Source organism: Panthera pardus, unplaced genomic scaffold (genome assembly GCF_024362965.1).
Source record: "Panthera pardus isolate Hobbes unplaced genomic scaffold, ASM2436296v1 HiC_scaffold_24, whole genome shotgun sequence".
In the NCBI taxonomy this organism is placed as follows: domain Eukaryota; kingdom Metazoa; phylum Chordata; class Mammalia; order Carnivora; family Felidae; genus Panthera; species Panthera pardus.
The window spans coordinates 97527276-97546016 of NW_026526810.1; the positions used below are offsets into that span (position 1 = coordinate 97527276).

At 35.1% G+C, this 18741-nt stretch overlaps 1 protein-coding gene across 10 annotated transcripts in view; it reads left to right on the forward strand.

Moving 5' to 3' along the window:
- KIAA0586 (KIAA0586 ortholog) overlaps positions 1–18741 on the forward strand; it is a 115097-nt gene that overhangs the window by 29358 nt on the left and 66998 nt on the right. For 9 of the 10 annotated variants that reach the window (XM_019451677.2, XM_019451670.2, XM_019451672.2 and 6 more), the window contains 6 exons: positions 1068–1295; positions 2254–2428; positions 6911–7108; positions 8575–8762; positions 11936–12043; positions 13218–13298. In XM_019451677.2, coding sequence (XP_019307222.2) covers positions 1068–1295; positions 2254–2428; positions 6911–7108; positions 8575–8762; positions 11936–12043; positions 13218–13298 — 978 coding nt within the window. The remainder of the gene's footprint in view (positions 1–1067; positions 1296–2253; positions 2429–6910; positions 7109–8574; positions 8763–11935; positions 12044–13217; positions 13299–18741) is intronic. The other variant, XM_019451674.2, reaches the window with a different exon arrangement.

The window sequence follows — 18741 nt, forward strand, 5'->3', positions numbered from 1 at the left end:
GTTGGACAATCACGAAAATATGAGCAATTTGAAAGAAAATTTAGCAAAAGCATTTAGAAATAAAAAAGTATACTTACAAAAACATTTCGAGACCACAGATGTAGAAGCATTGACTTGACAAAGTAAAAACACCAAAGTTATTTAAAGGGAAAATACTACACAAGATTTCTTAGGTTTCTAAGTTTACAGGAGTCAGTTCCAGATGAAAAAGGCCCTACTTTCTCACCTCCCAAAGCTCACAGTGTATTTTCAGACATTAGCACTGCAAAAATCAATTAGAGCTTGTTTTCATTAGAGGCTAAGTAATTTAAAGGAAATTTTTAAAATTTTAAATATTTGAGGGGGCATAAGTAGACAAGGTAATCCTGTTATTTTCATCTTGGGGTGCAAAGTGTTTTTTTCTGACTGTAAGATGTGTGTATATGCTTACTCACAATGGTAGCAAGATGAAGTGTCAGTTCGGTTTCCACAGCAATAAATGCTAAAACGTATTTATAAAGTTTGTTGTTTAAGAATGTATATCTCTAATGTTATGAAGAAATGATATTATCTATATGATGCACAACAAAAAATTGAACTAATAGAAGATTAGGAGATTAGTTTTAGCTGTGTAGACAGCTAGCAATGTATGTTATACTAATACTGTGAATTCATTACAAAGTATGTTCAAATCTTCAAGTGATTTTAGTTTATAAATACTTATTTCAGAGTTGTATTACGAAGTTGTTTACTTTTTTGAAGTTTATTTTTTAAATTTAACTCTTTGAACATTTACTGTAGTCCTATGGTTCAAACATCAAAAAATGTAAGATTTGTAATGAAAAGCTGCCTTCCTACTCTTGTACCTCATCTATTTCTCATCCCCCTGCTCCATAAGGCACCAGTCTTTTTGGTTTTCCTTATTCTTCCAGAGAGTTTTTATTCATATATAAGGCAATATAATTAATTTATAAAGCATTTAAATCTGCTAAATTATATTTTTATAATAGAAAATAAATTCTAATACTTTAGATGTGAAACCACTTCTTGGATAGATTTTAAGTAATTTGAATTTTGGTTATGTTAAGGATGAACTGTCAAGAAAAGATTATGAACAAAAGAGATTTGATCAGAAGAATCAAAGGACCAAGAAAGTTCAGAATATGAGTAAAGATGTTAAAACTAACATACAAGACAAAACGGCAAACAATTCTATAATTCAAAGAAAACATTCTCAGAAACAAAAAGAGGAGCATTTTAGAAATCCACTCATGAGGAACATTCCTGCTTCAAACTTACAGAAAGAGAGAAAAGAAGTAAGATCCTACTCTGATTTTGTGACATGAATATTGCATTATAATTGATCATTTCCTTTAAGCTATAAATAATAAAGCAAATATTAAAATGCAACTAAAAATATGAAAGACTATATAAATGTAAACTATCTTTAAACTATTGATATTTAGATTTTGGATATTCATAATGTGGAAAAGCAGTGCACAAAATACATAGTTCCCTCCTTCTTAGATCTCACACTTAGAATCATAGTATTTTAGTTATAGCAGGTATATCTAGAGATCATCTGGTCCAAACGTTAGATTCTCTAGTTTGTGGTACTAAAAATTAGGTTTCATCTTTGTACGTATTTATATGAATATACATATTTTTTGTTTATTTTTCAGTTTAACAAATATGTCTAGTGCCTAGTGGTTGTGAGGTATGATATTCAGTGCTACAGAGGGAACGTTTTTGGCTGCTGTAATTAGGCTGTAACTTTCTTAATGCCAAACATGGATTGTTGGGCACATTAATAAGGCATCTAATTCAATGCTTAGCACCTAGTAGATCTAATTTAGTAAATGCTACCTTATTGTGGCATTTAGATTATGATTGAAGACAGGATTAGGAATGTAGAAAATCACTTAAAGACATGATTTATGTTATCTTATTGTGATTGAATGTATATATTTATACTTATATAAAATGTATTTAAACCTTAGTTTTTGGTGCTGAAAATATGCTTAGTAGTATAAGAACCTTTATGATTTTTGAGTGGATGGTTTTTATACTTAATTTTTATGCCTTTGAAAACCCTGAAATGTTAAAGCTGTAGTGTGAAAACTATACACAGAATTTAAGAGCCATTTAAAGTAGAGGACTTTTCTGACCTGGTCATTCTTATTATAATACGAAAGTGACAAAAGAAAGCTTTAGAAAAATGAGATGTGTTTGATAACCATTTTTTTGGTGAGTCGAATAACTTTGTGTACTTAGGGATTTTTAAAAGCAACCACAGTGATACAAGATGAGGATTATATGTTACAAATTTATGGAAAACCAATTTATCAGGGCCATCGCAGCACTCTTAAAAAAGGACCGTATCTCCGATTTAATTCTCCATCTCCTAAGTCCAAACCCCAGAGACCAAAAGTAATAGAGCAAGTTAAAGGTAAGGAACCTCATTTTTTTGTGGTAAACTTCATTTTTTATTTTATCAGTTTAATACGTAAAGTTAGTTTTTTCTTTTTTTATCATTCCTAAATACAGTTCAAATTATATAATGCTTAGGGATGGAAAACAATTCCTTCTAAGAGAGTAAGAAGAAATAGACCAGTTCAAGGCATAAAATACAAATAAGTGGGAAAATATGTAGATCAGATTCAAGTCACAAGATAGGAGTAAGTGGGACAAGACAGGATTAAGTGGTAGCTTCATACAAAGCATGATAAAATTTGCATTTATGGGATGATGTCTTGAACAATTTAAATTATAATCTAGGGAAAGTAGACATTTCCTTGAAGGCATTGTTCTATCCCGTTCTTTCTGAAAGAAGAATAGCAGCTGTCTATTATCATAAAAGTGCTTATCGGCATTTTTGCAGTTTTCTTTATTCTCAAAGAACTTTAGGTAGTAAAGGTGAAAAAAAAGGTTTTAGTACTTTTGTATACCACCAAAAAGAACTTCAAAGGTGCCTCTGGCTCAGTCAGTTAAGTATCTGACTCTTGATTTCCACTGAGGTCATGATCTCGTGGTTTGTGGGATCACACCCTATGTTGGGCTCTGTGCTGCACTGATGGAGCGGAGACTGCTTGGGATTCTCTCTCTCTCTCTCTCTCTCTCTTTCTCTTTCTCTCTTTTGCCGCCTCTTTTCATACACTAACTCTCTTTCTGTCTCACAATAAATAAACTTAAAAAAAATTCACTTACTACTGTATGTTTTGACTCACATCTGCCATTTCACTAGTGTATTTAAACATAACTCTTCATTAAACATTGAGTCTGTTGACTTTGGTTACATTTTGAAGTGCCTCAGCTTGTACTTTAGCAGCCAGTAAGCGACTTCAACAATATGCAGTATGATAACTAGTGGATACCAGCTCAGTTTTGTTTCTTACCCTTTCTGGAAGTTGGAGCTGTGGCTTTGCTTTAGTTTTCTGTTCCTTTCATTTCTAAAGGTTAGGTGATCATATATAGGGTGTCAGTTTATCTAGAAATCCTACTGGTGTTATTTAGTAAAGCATATAGCTTATGGATGATATTTACCCTATTTCCTCTTCTTTATTGGGACTTTGCTATTAACTTATATTTGGGCTTTTGAAAGCCATTGCAAAAAGTAACTTGAAGTCTTAAAATACTTAAAATTCCAAAAATAATTTTATTAAGTTACCCTTTTAATGGTAGAAGTGACTGAACCTGTAGAAACATGCTTATCTGCGGGTCTTGCTGTCTGTTATTTTCTCTACCTGGACAGCTTATCCCTCAGAAATGTGCATGGCTTACTCCTGCAGTTCTTTGGATCTCCCCTCTGAGATGTTAGCTCTTCAGAGAGGTCTACCCTGACCATCCTATCCAAAATCGATCTCCTGTACCTCTATGTACCCTTGCCCTGCCTTATTGTTCTTCATAATTGCACTTTTCACAATCTGATGTTATATATATTTTTTTCTTTTTATTTTTTTAAATCTTTACATTTTTTTAATGTTTATTTATTTTTGAGAGAGAGAGAGAGACAGAGTGTGAGCAGAGGAGGGGCAGAGAGAGAGGGAGACACAGAATCTGAAGCAGGCTCCAGGCTCCGAGCTGTCAGCACAGAGCCCGACGCGGGGCTCAAACTCACGAACCACGAGATCATGACCTGAGATGAAGTTGGATGCTCAACCGACTGAGCCACCCAGGAGCCCCTTTTTCCTTTTGCTTTTTATATGCTGCTGCTGCTCCTCTTCTTCTTCTTCTTCTTCTTCTTCTTCTTCTTCTTCTTCTTCTTCTTCTCTGAGTGTAGCTAACACACAATGTTACGTTAGTTTTAGGTGTACATCATGGTGATTTGACAAGTGTATACATTATGCTATGTTCACAAGTGTAGCTACCATCTGTCCTGTTACATCTCAGTGATAGTACCATTGACTATATTCCTTATGTTCTGCCTTTTATTCCCCTGAGTTATTTGTTCCATTACTGGAAGACTGTATTTCCCATTCCCCTTCACTCATTTTGTCCAACCCCCTGTCCACCTCCTCTCTGGAAACTATCAGTGTATTCTCTGTGTTATTATGTGTCTGATTCTGTTTTTTGTTTATGTGTTTGTTTTTAGACTCTGCTTATGAGTGAAATCATATGGTATTTGTCTTTCTCATTCTGAGATATTTCACTTAAAACAATACCCTCTAGGGGCGCCTGGGTGGCTCAGTCGGTTGGGCGTCCGACTTCGGCCCAGGTCATGATCTCACGTCTGTGAGTTCGAGCCCCGCGTCGGGCTCTGTGCTGACAGTGCAGAGCCTGGAGCCTGTTTCAGATTCTGTGTCTCCCTCTCTCTCTGACCCTCCCCCATTCATGCTCTGTCTCTCTCTGTCTCAAAAATAAATAAACGTTAAAAAAAAAACAAACAAAAAACAATACCCTCTAGGTCCATCCATGTTTTCTCAAATAGCACAAACTCATCCCTTTTTTATGGCTGCATAATATTCCACTATATATATATACATATATATATACACATACACACACACACACACACACACACCCCACACCCCACATCTTTTTTACCCACTTGTTTATCAATGGACACTTGAGTTGCTTCTGTATCTTGGCTATTGTAAATAATGGTGCAGTAAATACAGGAGTACATTTGTCTTTTTGAATTAGTGTTTTTGTTTTCTTTGGATAAAATATACAGTAGTGGAATTATTGGATCATATGGTATTTCTATTTTTTAAATTTCTGAGAAAACTGCATACTGTTTTCCGCAGTGGCTGTACCAGTTTACATTCCCACCAACAGTGCGTGAGGGGTCCTTTTTCTCCACATTTACTTGTTACTTCTTGTGTTTTTATTTTAGCCATCTCACAGGTGTAAGGTGATAATCTTGTTCTAGTTTTGATTTGCATTTCCCTGATGATATTGGCATCTTTTCATGTGTTTATTGGCCACCTGTATGCCTTCTTTAGGAAAATGTCTGATTTTATATTTTTATTTGCTTATCGATTGTTTTCCTTACTAGACTGTAAACTCAGTGAGTACGTTTGGTTTATTCATTACTCTATTTCCTGTGTCTGGGGCAATGCCTAACATATAAAATGCTGAAAAAATTTTAAATGAACATTCAAGAAAAATATTCATTTAATTGAATAAATGAATACTAGACAACAGAATGAAAAAAATATAGATGTGGTACTAAAATGTTTCTTCCTAGGATCATAAATCTATGTTTAACAGTCCAGATGCATAAAATTACTCCCATATTAAAAGAAAAAAGGTAGTAATGTCAGGAGTTTATTTAGAAAATAGTTTATTTTCCTTTATACTTTTACTTTTCTTCACTTTCCTCAGGTTCTGTAGAAATCAGACAAATTTCTAATTTTTTAAGAAATCAGGATTTAGGGGTGCCTGGCTGGCTCAGTTGGAACAGCATGGGACTCATGATTTCAGGGTCGTGAGTTCAAGCCTCAGGATGAGTGTAGGGATTACTAAAAAAAAAAAAAAAAAAAAAAAAAAAAACTTAAAAAAAAGAACTCAGGATTTAATGTCTATAGATTTTCATACATAGGAATAGAAAAAGTGTATAATGATATTGACTCCTATAAGATTTTAATAGGTATATAATTTGATTATCTGTACATAATTTCAAAGGTTAAAGGCTGGTTATTCAGAATTATGTCATGAGTAAAGATGTAATGAGAAGATGAAAAAAAATCCAATTCCAAATATGATCATTAACTTTTTTGTACCCATAAGGGAAAATATGTAATGGGTTAAATAAATAATACAGTCTGAATATTCTGAATCTTTTACTCAACATTTTTTTCCTAGTCATTGAATCTATCTTGTCATAGTAGTTTAAGAAGTTATTACCTATATTCATTGGTTCAGAAACCATGGCCTGCGAGTCAGCTGCCTGTTCTTTTTTTTGTTTTTTTTTTTAAAGTTTATTTATTTTTGAGAGAGAGAGACAGAGCACCAGCTGGGGAAGGGCAGAGAGAGAGACACAGAATCTGAAGCAGGCTCCACGCTCTAGGCTGTCAGCACAGAGCCCAACACGGACTCAAAACTCATGAACCATGAGATCTTGATGTGAGCCAAAGTCAGACGCTTAACCAACTGAGCCACCCAGGCACCCCCAGCTGCCTGTTCTTATAAATAGTATTGGAAATAGCCACACATTTATTTGTGCATTGCCTATGACTGCTTTCATGCTGTAGTGGCAGAATTGACATGTAGCTGAGACTGCATGGCTCATGAGACTAAAATGTTTACTGTCTGGCCATTTAAGAAAAAGGTTTTGCCAACCCCTGGTTTATATGTTACTTCTATTTGGGAGCCTTGTAACTTTATTATATAGAAGGAGATCTTTCTGTAAAGATCTGTATTTCTAGCTGGCTGGATAGTATATGTTCGAACAATATTTTAAAGTATCTGCCATTGATAATTATTATAGGCACTAAAGTAAAGTCAATAAGAACACAAACTGACTTTTATGCAATGAAACCTGTGAAAATGGATTCTAAATCGCAACACTCCATTCCTATGATGCTGCCTCCTGGTGATCAGCATTACTTGTTCAGCCCAAGCAGAGAAATGCCTACTCTTTCAGGTACACTGGAAGGTCACCTAATTCCTATGGCTATTCTTTTAGGTAAGTCCCAACAAAATACACAGGGTAAATTTTAAATTCTTATCAACAGTGGCAGAACTTTCAAAATGACGTGATAGTCCCTTGCCTTTTCATCTATGTGTTGTATCTGTGGGTAGGGCCTCAGAATGTGTCTTATTTTGTATAATAGCAGTCTCTGAAATAATGGGCTCTCACCAAAGTTTCATTCACAGGAAACATTCCTTTGCTATTTTATAGTACATTGCTATAGATGAAACAAAGCAATAAAATGTTTAGATATGTTCTAGATATTCATAATAATTAAAGAATTCAAACATTCTAAGTAGTTCAGTGTCATGTGTTAGGTGAAGTACTTTAAAGTAAGTTTTATGTACTTTTCAACTAGGCTGTGGTAAGTAAAAATTGTGTGGTTGTGTCTCCTAGGCCAATAGTTGGTTATTTACCTATCTGAGGTGTCTCAGACTCATGACTGTAAAAATTTAACACATCATTTTTGCTCCCACACTAACTCTTAAAATATAGTTAGCAGTTTTTTTTCTTTTGGTGTCCTTGCTATTCTTTCTTAATTTTGTTGAATGATTTAAATATGGACATTTTCCAACATAAGAGGGAATTTTTCATTTATGATATTATGGGTTAGTGACATGTCACCTTGGTAGCTGTGCCTGTTCAAACATGCCTTCTGTTAATGTAGTAGCTAATCCTTGCTGTGTGCCAGCTATAGACGTAAGCACTTTATATATACCAATTTATTTAATCTACCCTGTAAAACCCATGGTAATATACCAGTTTTATAGATGAAGGAACCAAGGCACAGAGAAATTAAGTAATTTGTCAAAGGCCACATAACTTGAGTGGAGCTGGGATTCAAACCCAGTCAGTCTGGCTTTATAAAGAGTCTACGCTTCTAAAGAATGTACTGTATTGTCCCCCTTTACTTTGAAATGTAGGAAATAAGTGGAACTTTTGAAGTGAAAGCTAAGTTTCTGACAGCTGTGATAACTACCAAATAGTGGGTATGTGTGCTATTTATTGGTAGTCAATCACTAGTATTTTATTGTTGGTTTTATTTCTGTCCATGGTTGCTCTATGAAGATTTGAGAATAAAAGTAATCCGATGTAATGCACTACATATTACTCGTAGCTCTGTCACTTATAAACAGGTATGACCTTTGACCAATTCTGTTGTTTCTAAACCTATTTCTTCAACTGTGAAATGTGGATAACATGAACACCTCCTAGGCTTATTTTGAGGGCCAGATAGTGTATGTGAAGTGTCTGGCACATATGGGTGCCTGGTAAATGTGAGTCACTGCTGAAGGGAAGCCATGGTGAGTATGTTGACGGTGATGTTAATAGAAGGAGAGATGACTGCAGTTAGCACTCGGTTTTTAGATGAGAATTCAGCCATAAACATCCAGGTTACGTATTTGATTTTACCCTTTATTTCTGAAATGGTCGACGCATCTCTTCCCCAAACTCTTTAGGACAAACCCAAAGTAATAGTGATTCCATGCCACCCACTGGAGTAATTGTAAACAAGCCACACCCTGTAACAGTGACTACTTCTATTCCTCCATCATCTCGAAAAACGGAAACTGGAGTAAAGAAACCTAACATTGCAGTTATAGAAATGAAGTCAGAAAAAAAGGATCCTCCTCAGCTTACCGTACAGGTATGCCAGGGTGCACGAATAGACAATTTTTTTTTTTAATTTTTTTTTAACATTTATTTATTTTTGAGACAGAGAGAGACAGAGCATGAACGGGGGAGGGTCAGAGAGAGGGAGACACAGAATCTGAAACAGGCTCCAGGCTCTGAGCTGTCAGCACAGAGCCCGACGCGGGGCTCGAACCCATGGACCGTGAGATCATGACCTGAGCCAAAGTCGGCCGCTTAACCGACTGAGCCACCCAGGCGCCCCATGAATAGACAATTTTAAGGGAAGAAAATTTAGCACTTAAAATCTGTTACATTGCTTCGTGAAAAATTTGCTTTCATCATGGGCCTTTTGTTCTTTAAAACTATGATACTAACATGATATCTCGATCCTTGTTCTACATGATTTAAGCTACTTGTTCTAAACTAGTGATTCATATCCAGGTGACATGATGATATTCCAAAGGGAACAGTTCAAGAGTGTATTATAATTAATTTTAAAAGAATGAGTATGACTTTAAATATATACAAGATTTGAATGAATAGAAAGGGAACTTATATGTTAAGATTAATTATTCAAGTTTCCATTCTTCCTAAGTTAATATATAATTTAAGTCAAATTGTAATTTTAAAAAGCCCCATCACAAGGCATGAGTTTTATTTTTTTGTCTGTTTTTTTTAGTTTGAACTTAAGGGTCATTTTGATGTTTGATATTATTTAATGATTCGATATATTATTTTATTTGATATTACTTAATGATTATGTAATGACTTGATACTATTTAATGACTTAAGATTTAAGGATCATTTTGATATTTGAACCTGTATAACGAAGTATTTCAGATAATAGCTTTGGTTATTTAAAAAAGAGAGGCTCTGGGTGGCTCAGTCAGCTATGTGTCCTCTTTTTTTTTTTCTAATTTTTATTTAATTTATTTTTTAAATTTACATCCAAGTTTGTTAGCATATATGTGTCCAACTCTTGATCTTGGCTCAGGTCATGATCTCATAGTTCGTGGGATCTAGCCCTGTGTCAAATAAATAAATAAATAAACTTAAAAAAATAAAAAAAAATTTAAAAAAAGAGTCTAGTCTGTGGTAGATACTTCATGTATCAGTGGGCAATAGGATTCTTGTAAGCGGAATATTTTATAATTAGTTAACAATGTGGAAAATAGATCAGTTTAAGACTCTAACCTCTTACTGTATGGCACATGAATTCTAAATAGGCAATAGGTGAAAGTATAACTGTAAAACATAAAAACAACAAAATTAGAAGATAATTGCATGGAATTTTTATCAAGGCTAAAGTTAAGTCTGAATATGAGAAAAGAAAACCTACATATGATAAAAGAATAGATTTGAATCTATAAAATCTAAAACTGAAGTTAATGTAAAAAATTCCGATACAAAAAGGAAAACTTCAGTGAGAATAGATGAAAGGAATATGCTAGAAAGGATCAATTTTTAAATCTGAAAACTTGCATAAATTAATAAGAAAGCAGTTGCAAATCTGGAAATATTCAAAGAACATAAATACAGAAAAGGAAATACAGTTTATAACCAAGAAAATGAGTAATTTCAATCTTTCTGGTCACCAAGATAATGCAAATTAAAATAACAATGATATACTTCCATTTAAAAACTTATTACTTAAACAATTATATTATTTAATTGGACAAAGCGGTAAAACATAATTATGTTTTTGATGACATTAATTTTTTAATGTTTATTTTTGAGAGAAAGAGACAGAGAATGTGTGTAGGGGAGACACAGAGAGAGAGGGAGATACAGAATCTGAAGCAGGCTCCAGGCTTCAAGCTGTCAGCAGAGAGCCCCAGGCGGGGCTCAAACTCACGAACCATGAGATCATGACTTGAGCCAAGACCTGAGCCAACTCAGCTGCTTAACCAACTGAGCCACCCAGGCACCCCTGTTTTTGATGACATTAAATAGAACTTGTTTGGGTTGCATTTTGGCATTAATTACCAAGACTTTTAAATATTTATGGTTAGTGACTCCGGAATTTAATCTAGTCTCTATCTAGCATAATGAAATAATTCAAAGCTTAGGGGTAAAAAAACCCTGTATGTATGAAGAAGTTTTTTATGGTGATATGTATAATAGTGGAAATACTAGTAATATCTTAAATGTTTGCCAACAGAAAAGTGGTTAAATAATTAAGGCATGTATATTTGTTGAAATTCACAGTTATTTAAAATATAATTATGAGCTGGGTGGCTCAGTCAGTTAAGTGTCCAACTCTTGATTTTAGTTCGGGTCATCATCTCACAGTTTGTGGTTTTGAGCCCCACAATGGGCTCTGCACTGTTACAGAGCCTGCTTGGGATTGTCTCTCTCCCTCTCTCTCAGTCCCACCCCAACTTGTGCTTGCAGTCTCTTTCTCTCTCAAAAATAAAAAAATGAACTTAAAAAATATATAATTATGAAGATTCTACGGAATCAAGAAAGGTGCTTATGACTTTAATTACAATGAGAAATCAGAAATGAAATTATTTTGGGGACACCTGGATGGCTCAGTTGGTTAATCGTCCAACTTTTGGCTCAGGTCATTATTTCACAGTTCATGAATTTGAGCTCTGCAGGGCTCTGTGCTGTCAGCACAGAGCCGGCTTCAGATCCTCTGTCCCCCTCTCTCTCTGCCCCTCCCCTGCTTGTGCTCTTTCCTTCTCTCTCAAAAATAAACAAACATTAAAAAAAAAAAAAAGAAATGAAACTATGTTAGATTTTAGCCATACATGAGTACATAGTAAAAAGATAAAAGGAAGAGTGAAAATAATTTAAGGTGTTAGAATTTTGAAGGTGGCTCAGTCGGTTAAACATCTGACTCTTGATTTCAGCTCAGGTCGTAATCTTACAGTTCATGAGTCCAAGCCCCATGTCAAGCTCTGCGCTGACAGCATGGAGCCTGCTTGGGATTCTCTGTTTCCCTCTCTCTCTGCCCCTTTCCTGCTTGCTCTCTCTCTCTCTCAAAAATAAACGTTAAAAAAATAAAGATAGTAGGATTTTGTGTGTTCCCCTTTATTTTCTAAATTTTGTAAAATATGCTTTCATAACTCAAAAAATTTGTCATCCATTGACTTCACAATAAAAAGTATATGTTATTAATGTATAGATTGACAAATATTTGAGTCAAAATGATAAACTGGATGTTATGTTCCGTTTCAGGTGTTACCCAATGTGGATATTGATAGCATTTCGAATGGTAGTGCTGATGTCGACTCATCTCTGACTAGTCCCAAAGAAGCATGTCCTCCTCTGAAAACCTGGATACAGGTATTCAGAAATTTATCTTCTAGTTTTGAGTAATATCTGACTATGGAGTTTAATATTATTCCATGAAAAGTCTCCCATTATAATTATAATCTATTATAATAATTTCGGTTTTAAGGAAAGGATTCAAAATTAATCTGGAATTGCTGATGAACTTGAAAAAGGAAGTTGGTTTTAAGATCCTTGTGTTTATAAACACTGTGAAAGTGATAATCCTTAGTATAACTTTTTATGTGTAACTTAAGTTGTAAGACTCTCATATATGAATAGAAGATTTCTATCTCTTTGGAGAAGAAACTTGATTTAAACAAGGAATTAAATTATAGGTTCCTGAATGTGAATTCATAGTCACGTTTGGAGTTCATGATTTGGGATGTTGCTTTTTCAATATAGTGTTGATACGATGCAAAAATTGGCATTTCTCCCTAGTATTTATTTGCTATTGAATAATGAAGCTCTAACTTTACTATATAGTGAAATAATACTGTAATTTCCCCCAGCTTTCATCTATTGTAAGCAAATGTCATCAAGGATACAATTTTAAGGAGAGGGAGAACACCAACAATTTTTCACGATCCGAAATAGTAAAATAGAACTGACCCTAAATGGCAATTATGCCTAATTGAATTTTTTCATCAGTGATTTTTTTCACCAGATGTTTATTAAAACATATGATTACAAATAATTTTTTCGACTGTTTATCATTCTGCTCTCAGGAAGGAGCTAATATGGTTTTGGGGACTGGATTATATCAAGTGAAGCCTAGAGGCTAAATTTGTAAAATAACTATCTTTCTAATTTATTTGATTCTGTATCTGTCTTTTTGTGAATGTGTATATATGTGTACTTATATATCTAACATATAAACACTTTGTTTAACTCTAGGAGAGAAATTACAATCCTATCAACTTTATCAATTGACTTAAATTGCATTGTTGGTGGAGTCATTGACAGAAACTTATATTTAATTTTTGATAGCTATTGAGATGAAATTTGATGGCTTGAGGACTATCTTGAATTTCATTTACTTAATGAAATCAATTCTAAACAGGATATTAAAATTTAAAAATAGGACCATGAAATGACAAGTTTATGTTGTGGGTAGAAATATGATAAATTATATATGAATTAAAAATATATTAAGCACAACAAAATATTTTCAAAAATGTTTTCTTAGAATTCAGAATTTATGAAGGTAGATGAAGAAGAGGTGAAGTTTCCAGGAACGAACTTTGATGAAGTAATTGATATCATACAGGTAACAAAGCTTAGAAACCATGAGAAATTATTTTTCTACCAGCATTCTTTTACATGATTATCTTTTCTTTAAAGACTATTATTATTATTTTTTAGGGCAGTTTTAGGTTCACTAAAACTGCAAAAATAAGAGGGAAGTACAGAGATTTCCCATATACCTTCTACCCCCACACATGCATAGACTCCCCTGCTATTAACATCCCCCACTAGAGTGGAACATTTGTTAAAATTGATGAACCTACACTGACACATCTTAATCACTCAAAGTCCATAGTTTACCCTAGAGTTTACTCTTGATGATGTATGTATATTCATGGGCTTGAACAAATGTATCCGTCATTATAGTATCATACAGAGTATTTTCACTGCCCTAAAATCCTTTGTGTTCTACCTGTTCCTTCCTTCCTGACTCATGTCCAATCCTTGGCAACCACTGATCTTTTTATTGTCTCCATAGTTTTGCCTTTTCCAGAATGTCATATACTTAGAATCATATGGTGTGTAGCCTTTTTAGATTGTCCTCTTTTACTTGGTAATATGCATGTAAGCTTCCTCCATGTTTTCATGACTTAGTAGCTTATTTCTTTTTAGTTTTGAATAATATTCCATTGTTTGTATATATCACATTTATTTACCTGTTCACCTACTAAAGGACATCTTGGTTGCTTCTAAGTTTTGGCAGTTATGCATAAAGCTGCTATAAACATCTGTGTGCAGATTTTTGTGTGGACATAAGTTTTCAACTCCTTTGGGTAAATATTAGGGAGGATGATTGCTGGATTGTATGGTAAAAGTATGTTCAGATTTATAAGAAGCCACTAAACTGTTTGCCAAAGTAGCTGTACCATTTTCCTGTACCAGCACCTGTACCATTTCCCACCAGCACCTGCACATCCTTGTCAGCATTTGATGCTGTCAGTATTCTGGATTTTGGCCAGATTTTATGTAGTGGTATTTCATTGTGGTTTTAATTTGTATTCTCTGATGACATATGATGTGGAGCACCTTTTCATATGCTTATTTTCCATCTGCATATCTTCTTTGATGAGTGCTATTTTCAAAATTCGGTTGTTTTCTTATTGTTGAGTTTTAAGAGTTCTTTGTATATTTTGAATAAGAGTTCTTTATCAGATTTGTCCTTTGGCAAATATTTTCTCCTAGTTTGCAGTTTGTCTTCTTATTCTCTTGATGTTGTCTTTCACAGAGCAGAAGTTTTTAATTTGAATGAAGTCCAGCTGATTTTTTCTTTCATGGATCACCCCTTTGGTGGCATATCTAAAAAGTCATTGCTATACCTGCAGTTATCTCATTTTTCTCCTATGTTCTCTTCTAGGACTTTTATAGTTTTGTGTTTTACAATTAGTCTAGGATCCATTTTGAGTTAATTTTTGTGGAAAGTATAAAGTCTGTGTCTATATTCATTTTTTTTCCCTGTAGGTGTCCAGTTGTTCAGTATTATTTGTTGAAAAGACTATCCTTGCTCCATTGTATTCCCTTTGCTCCTTTGTCAAAGATCGGTTGACTATACTTATGTGGTTCTATTTTTGGGCTCTCTATTCTGTTCCATTCTTCTCTTTGTTCTTTCATCAATACCACACTCTCCTGATTACTACTGATTTAAATTTTTTTTTTCAACGTTTTTTATTTATTTTTGGGACAGAGAGAGAGACAGAGCATGAACGGGGGAGGAGCAGAGAGAGAGGGAGACACAGAATCGGAAACAGGCTCCAGGCTCCGAGCCATCAGCCCAGAGCCTGACGCGGGGCTCGAACTCACGGACCGCGAGATCGTGACCTGGCTGAAGTCGGACGCTTAACCGACTGCGCCACCCAGGCGCCCCTGATTACTACTGATTTATAGTAAATCTTAAAGTTGAATAGTGTCAGTCCTCCAACTTTATTCTTCGCCTTCAATATTGTGTTGGCTATTCTAGTTCTATTGCCTCTCCATATAAATTTTGGAGTCAGTTGATAACCACATAATAGCTTGTTGAGATTTTTATTGGCATTGCTTTGAATATATAGATCAAGTTGGGAATAACTGACATCCTGACAATATTGAGTCTTCCTATCTAAGAACATAGTATAATATCTCTTTATTGATTTAGTTCTTCTTTGATTTCCTTCATTAGAATTTTGTACTTTCCCTCAAATAGTTCTTGTACATGTTTTGTTAGATTTATTCTAAAGTATTTCTTTTTGTTTTTTGGTTTTTTTGGATGCTTATGTAAATGGTATTTTTTTTTTTAAATTTTTTTAATGTTTTTATTTATTTTTAAGACAGAGAGAGACAGAGCATGAATGGGGGAGGGACAGAGAGAGAGGGAGACACAGAATCGGAAGCAGGCTCCAGGCTCTGAGCCATCAGCCCAGAGCCTGACGCGGGGCTCGAACTCACAGACTGTGAGATCGTGACCTGAGCCGAAGTCGGACGCTTAACCGACTGAGCCACCCAGGCGCCCCAAATGGTATTTGTTTTTAATTTCAGATTCCACTTGTTCATTGTTGGCATATAGGACAATGATTGATATTTTTATGTTGACCTTGTATCCTGCAAACTTGTTATAATCAATAATTAGTTCCAGGAGTTGTTTTTTCTTCTAGTTCTAAATAGATTAATCTATATAGACATGTCTACGTAGACAATAGAATGTCTGCATAAACAATCATTTCCTTTGCAAACAAAGATCGTTTTATTTCTTCCTTCCCAATACCTTTTATTTCCTTTTATTGTCTATTTGTATTAGCAAGGACTTAGTACAGTGTTGAAAAGGACTGGGGAGAGGACACATCCTTGCCGTGTTCCTGATGGTTTGAGTATATTTTGACCATCAATATTATGTTACAGTGCTTTGAGAAACTTCCCTTTACTTTTTAGATAAATATATATTACTTTAAAATTATGGTTATTATTGTATAGTACAGTGTTCTCTTCATCTATATCACCTAGCTGCCTCAAGAAAGCTTAATGATTATCAGCTATTTCCCATCTATATCTCATCTCTCCTGCTTCCTGTTTTCTTCCTCCATTCCATTTCCTTTGGCTTCCCTCCCTCCAATCTGTCCTTTCTTTATTCTGTTACATTTATCTGTTTGATTTCTGGATTATTGGCAAGGTCACCAGTTAGTTCATATTGAGGGAAAAAGTTGTGAGGGGTCTAAAATCCAAGAGAAGAGCCCGTATAACAGGAAGAGTTATAGAAATGATAGAAATGGTAATATAGGGGAAAGGGAAAAATAGGAGGAAATGAACTATGATGGATGGGAAAAGATCATAGAACCTGTTTGAATAATAATATGTCAATAGAATTTAAAGACATTTGTTCAATCTATAAAGAGGTCACCAAACTCCACAGCCGAAAAACAAATAACCCAGTGAAGAAATGGGCAGAAAACATGAATAGACACTTCTCTAAAGAAGACATCCGGATGGCCAACAGGCACATGAAAAGGTGTTCAACGTCGCTCCTTATCAGGGAAATACAAATCAAAACCACACTCAGATATCACCTCACGCCAGTCAGAGTGGCCAAAATGAACAAATCAGGAGACTATAGATGCTGGAGAGGATGTGGAGAAATGGGAACCCTCTTGTACTGTTGGTGGGAATGCAAATTGGTGCAGCCGCTCTGGAAAGCAGTGTGGAGGTTCCTCAGAAAATTAAAAATAGACCTACCCTATGACCCAGCAATAGCTCTGCTAGGAATTTATCCAAGGGATACAGGAGTACTGATGCATAGGGGCACTGTACCCCAATGTTTATAGCAGCACTCTCAACAATAGCCAAATTATGGAAAGAGCCTAAATGTCCATCAAATGATGAATGGATAAAGAAATTGTGGTTTATATACACAATGGAATACTACGTGGCAATGAGAAAGAATGAAATATGGCCTTTTGTAGCAACATGGATGGAACTGGAGAGTGTGATGCTAAGTGAAATAAGCCATACAGAGAAAGACAGATACCATATGGTTTCACTCTTATGTGGATCCTGAGAAACTTAACAGAAACCCATGGGGGAGGGGAAGGAAAAAAAAAAAAAAAAAAAGAGGTTAGAGTGGGAGAGAGCCAAAGCATAAGAGACTGTTAAAAACTGAGAACAGGGGCGCCTGGGTGGCTCAGTTGGTTAAGCGGCCGACTTCGGCTCAGGTCATGATCTCGCGGTCCGTGAGTTTGAGCCCCGCGTTGGGCTCTGTGCTGACAGCTCAGAGCCTGGAGCCTGTTTCAGATTCTGTGTCTCCCTCTCTCTGACCCTCCCCTGTTCATGCTCTGTCTCTCCCTGTCTCAAAAATAAATAAAACGTTAAAAAAACAAAACAAAAACTGAGAACAAACTGAGGGTTGATGAGGGGTGGGAGGGAGGGGAGGGTGGGTGATGGTATTGAGGAGGGAACCTTTTGGGATGAGCACTGGGTGTTGTATGGAAACCAATTTGACAATAAATTTCATATATTAAAAAAAAAAAAAAACAAAAAGAAATAAAGACATTTGTTCATATTTCTTTCAGAACTTTCAGAACTAAGACCAGTTTTGTTCATCATTAAATCAAACCCTGTTTTAGAATATTAAGAGATCATGGGGAATCTGGTTGGCTCAGTTGGTTAAGCCAATGGTAGAATTCTAGCGTGAAGAGCTTGTATCTACATGTCCTTCTGCTGGATGATCTGTGTTAGTTTCCCAGCCTTATCTTTGGACAGTTGATCAAAGTTGGGTTGGAGCCCCACCTTGGGCTCTGTGCTGACAGCTCAGAGCCTGGAGCTGCTTTGGGTTCTGTGTTTCCCTCTCTCTGCCGCTCCCCCACTCGTGCTTTCTTTCTCAAAAATAAATAAACATTAAAAAATAAACAAACAAAATAACTAAGTAAAGATTGTAACTCAATAAATATCCTCCCATCAGGAAATGAAGCCCACAACTACTAAGTGGCAAAGCCGAGGTAGAAACACTTGTCTTTGAACCCCAAACTATTTGCTATTTCTAAAACTATTCCTTTCACTTGTACATTGAAAAAAATAGTTGTCAAATGTCTTTGCTAGGCCTTAGACATATAAAGATAAATAAGATTCTTGTCTTTGAAACACTCATGTGGTGTTCACATGAGAAGACATACCAGGGAACAAAAAACTTTAATACATTGCAGATCTCTTAATATTCTTTAAAAAAATTTTTTTTTAATATCTACACGGGGATAGAATCCATAAGCTGTGAGATTGTGACCTGAGCCTAAGTTGGATGCTTAACCGACTGAGCCACCTAGGCGCCCCTAGTTAGAATTTTTAAAGAGTCCTAATTTTTTTGATACTCATATTAAATTATTTACAGGTAAAATGATATCTATGATTTATTTCAAAATTTTATGTGAAGGGTAAAGAAGATGGAGAGTATAGATCACACAATTTAGCTGAGTTGATAATTGTTAAAGCTGGGGAACAGATAAATGGGATAT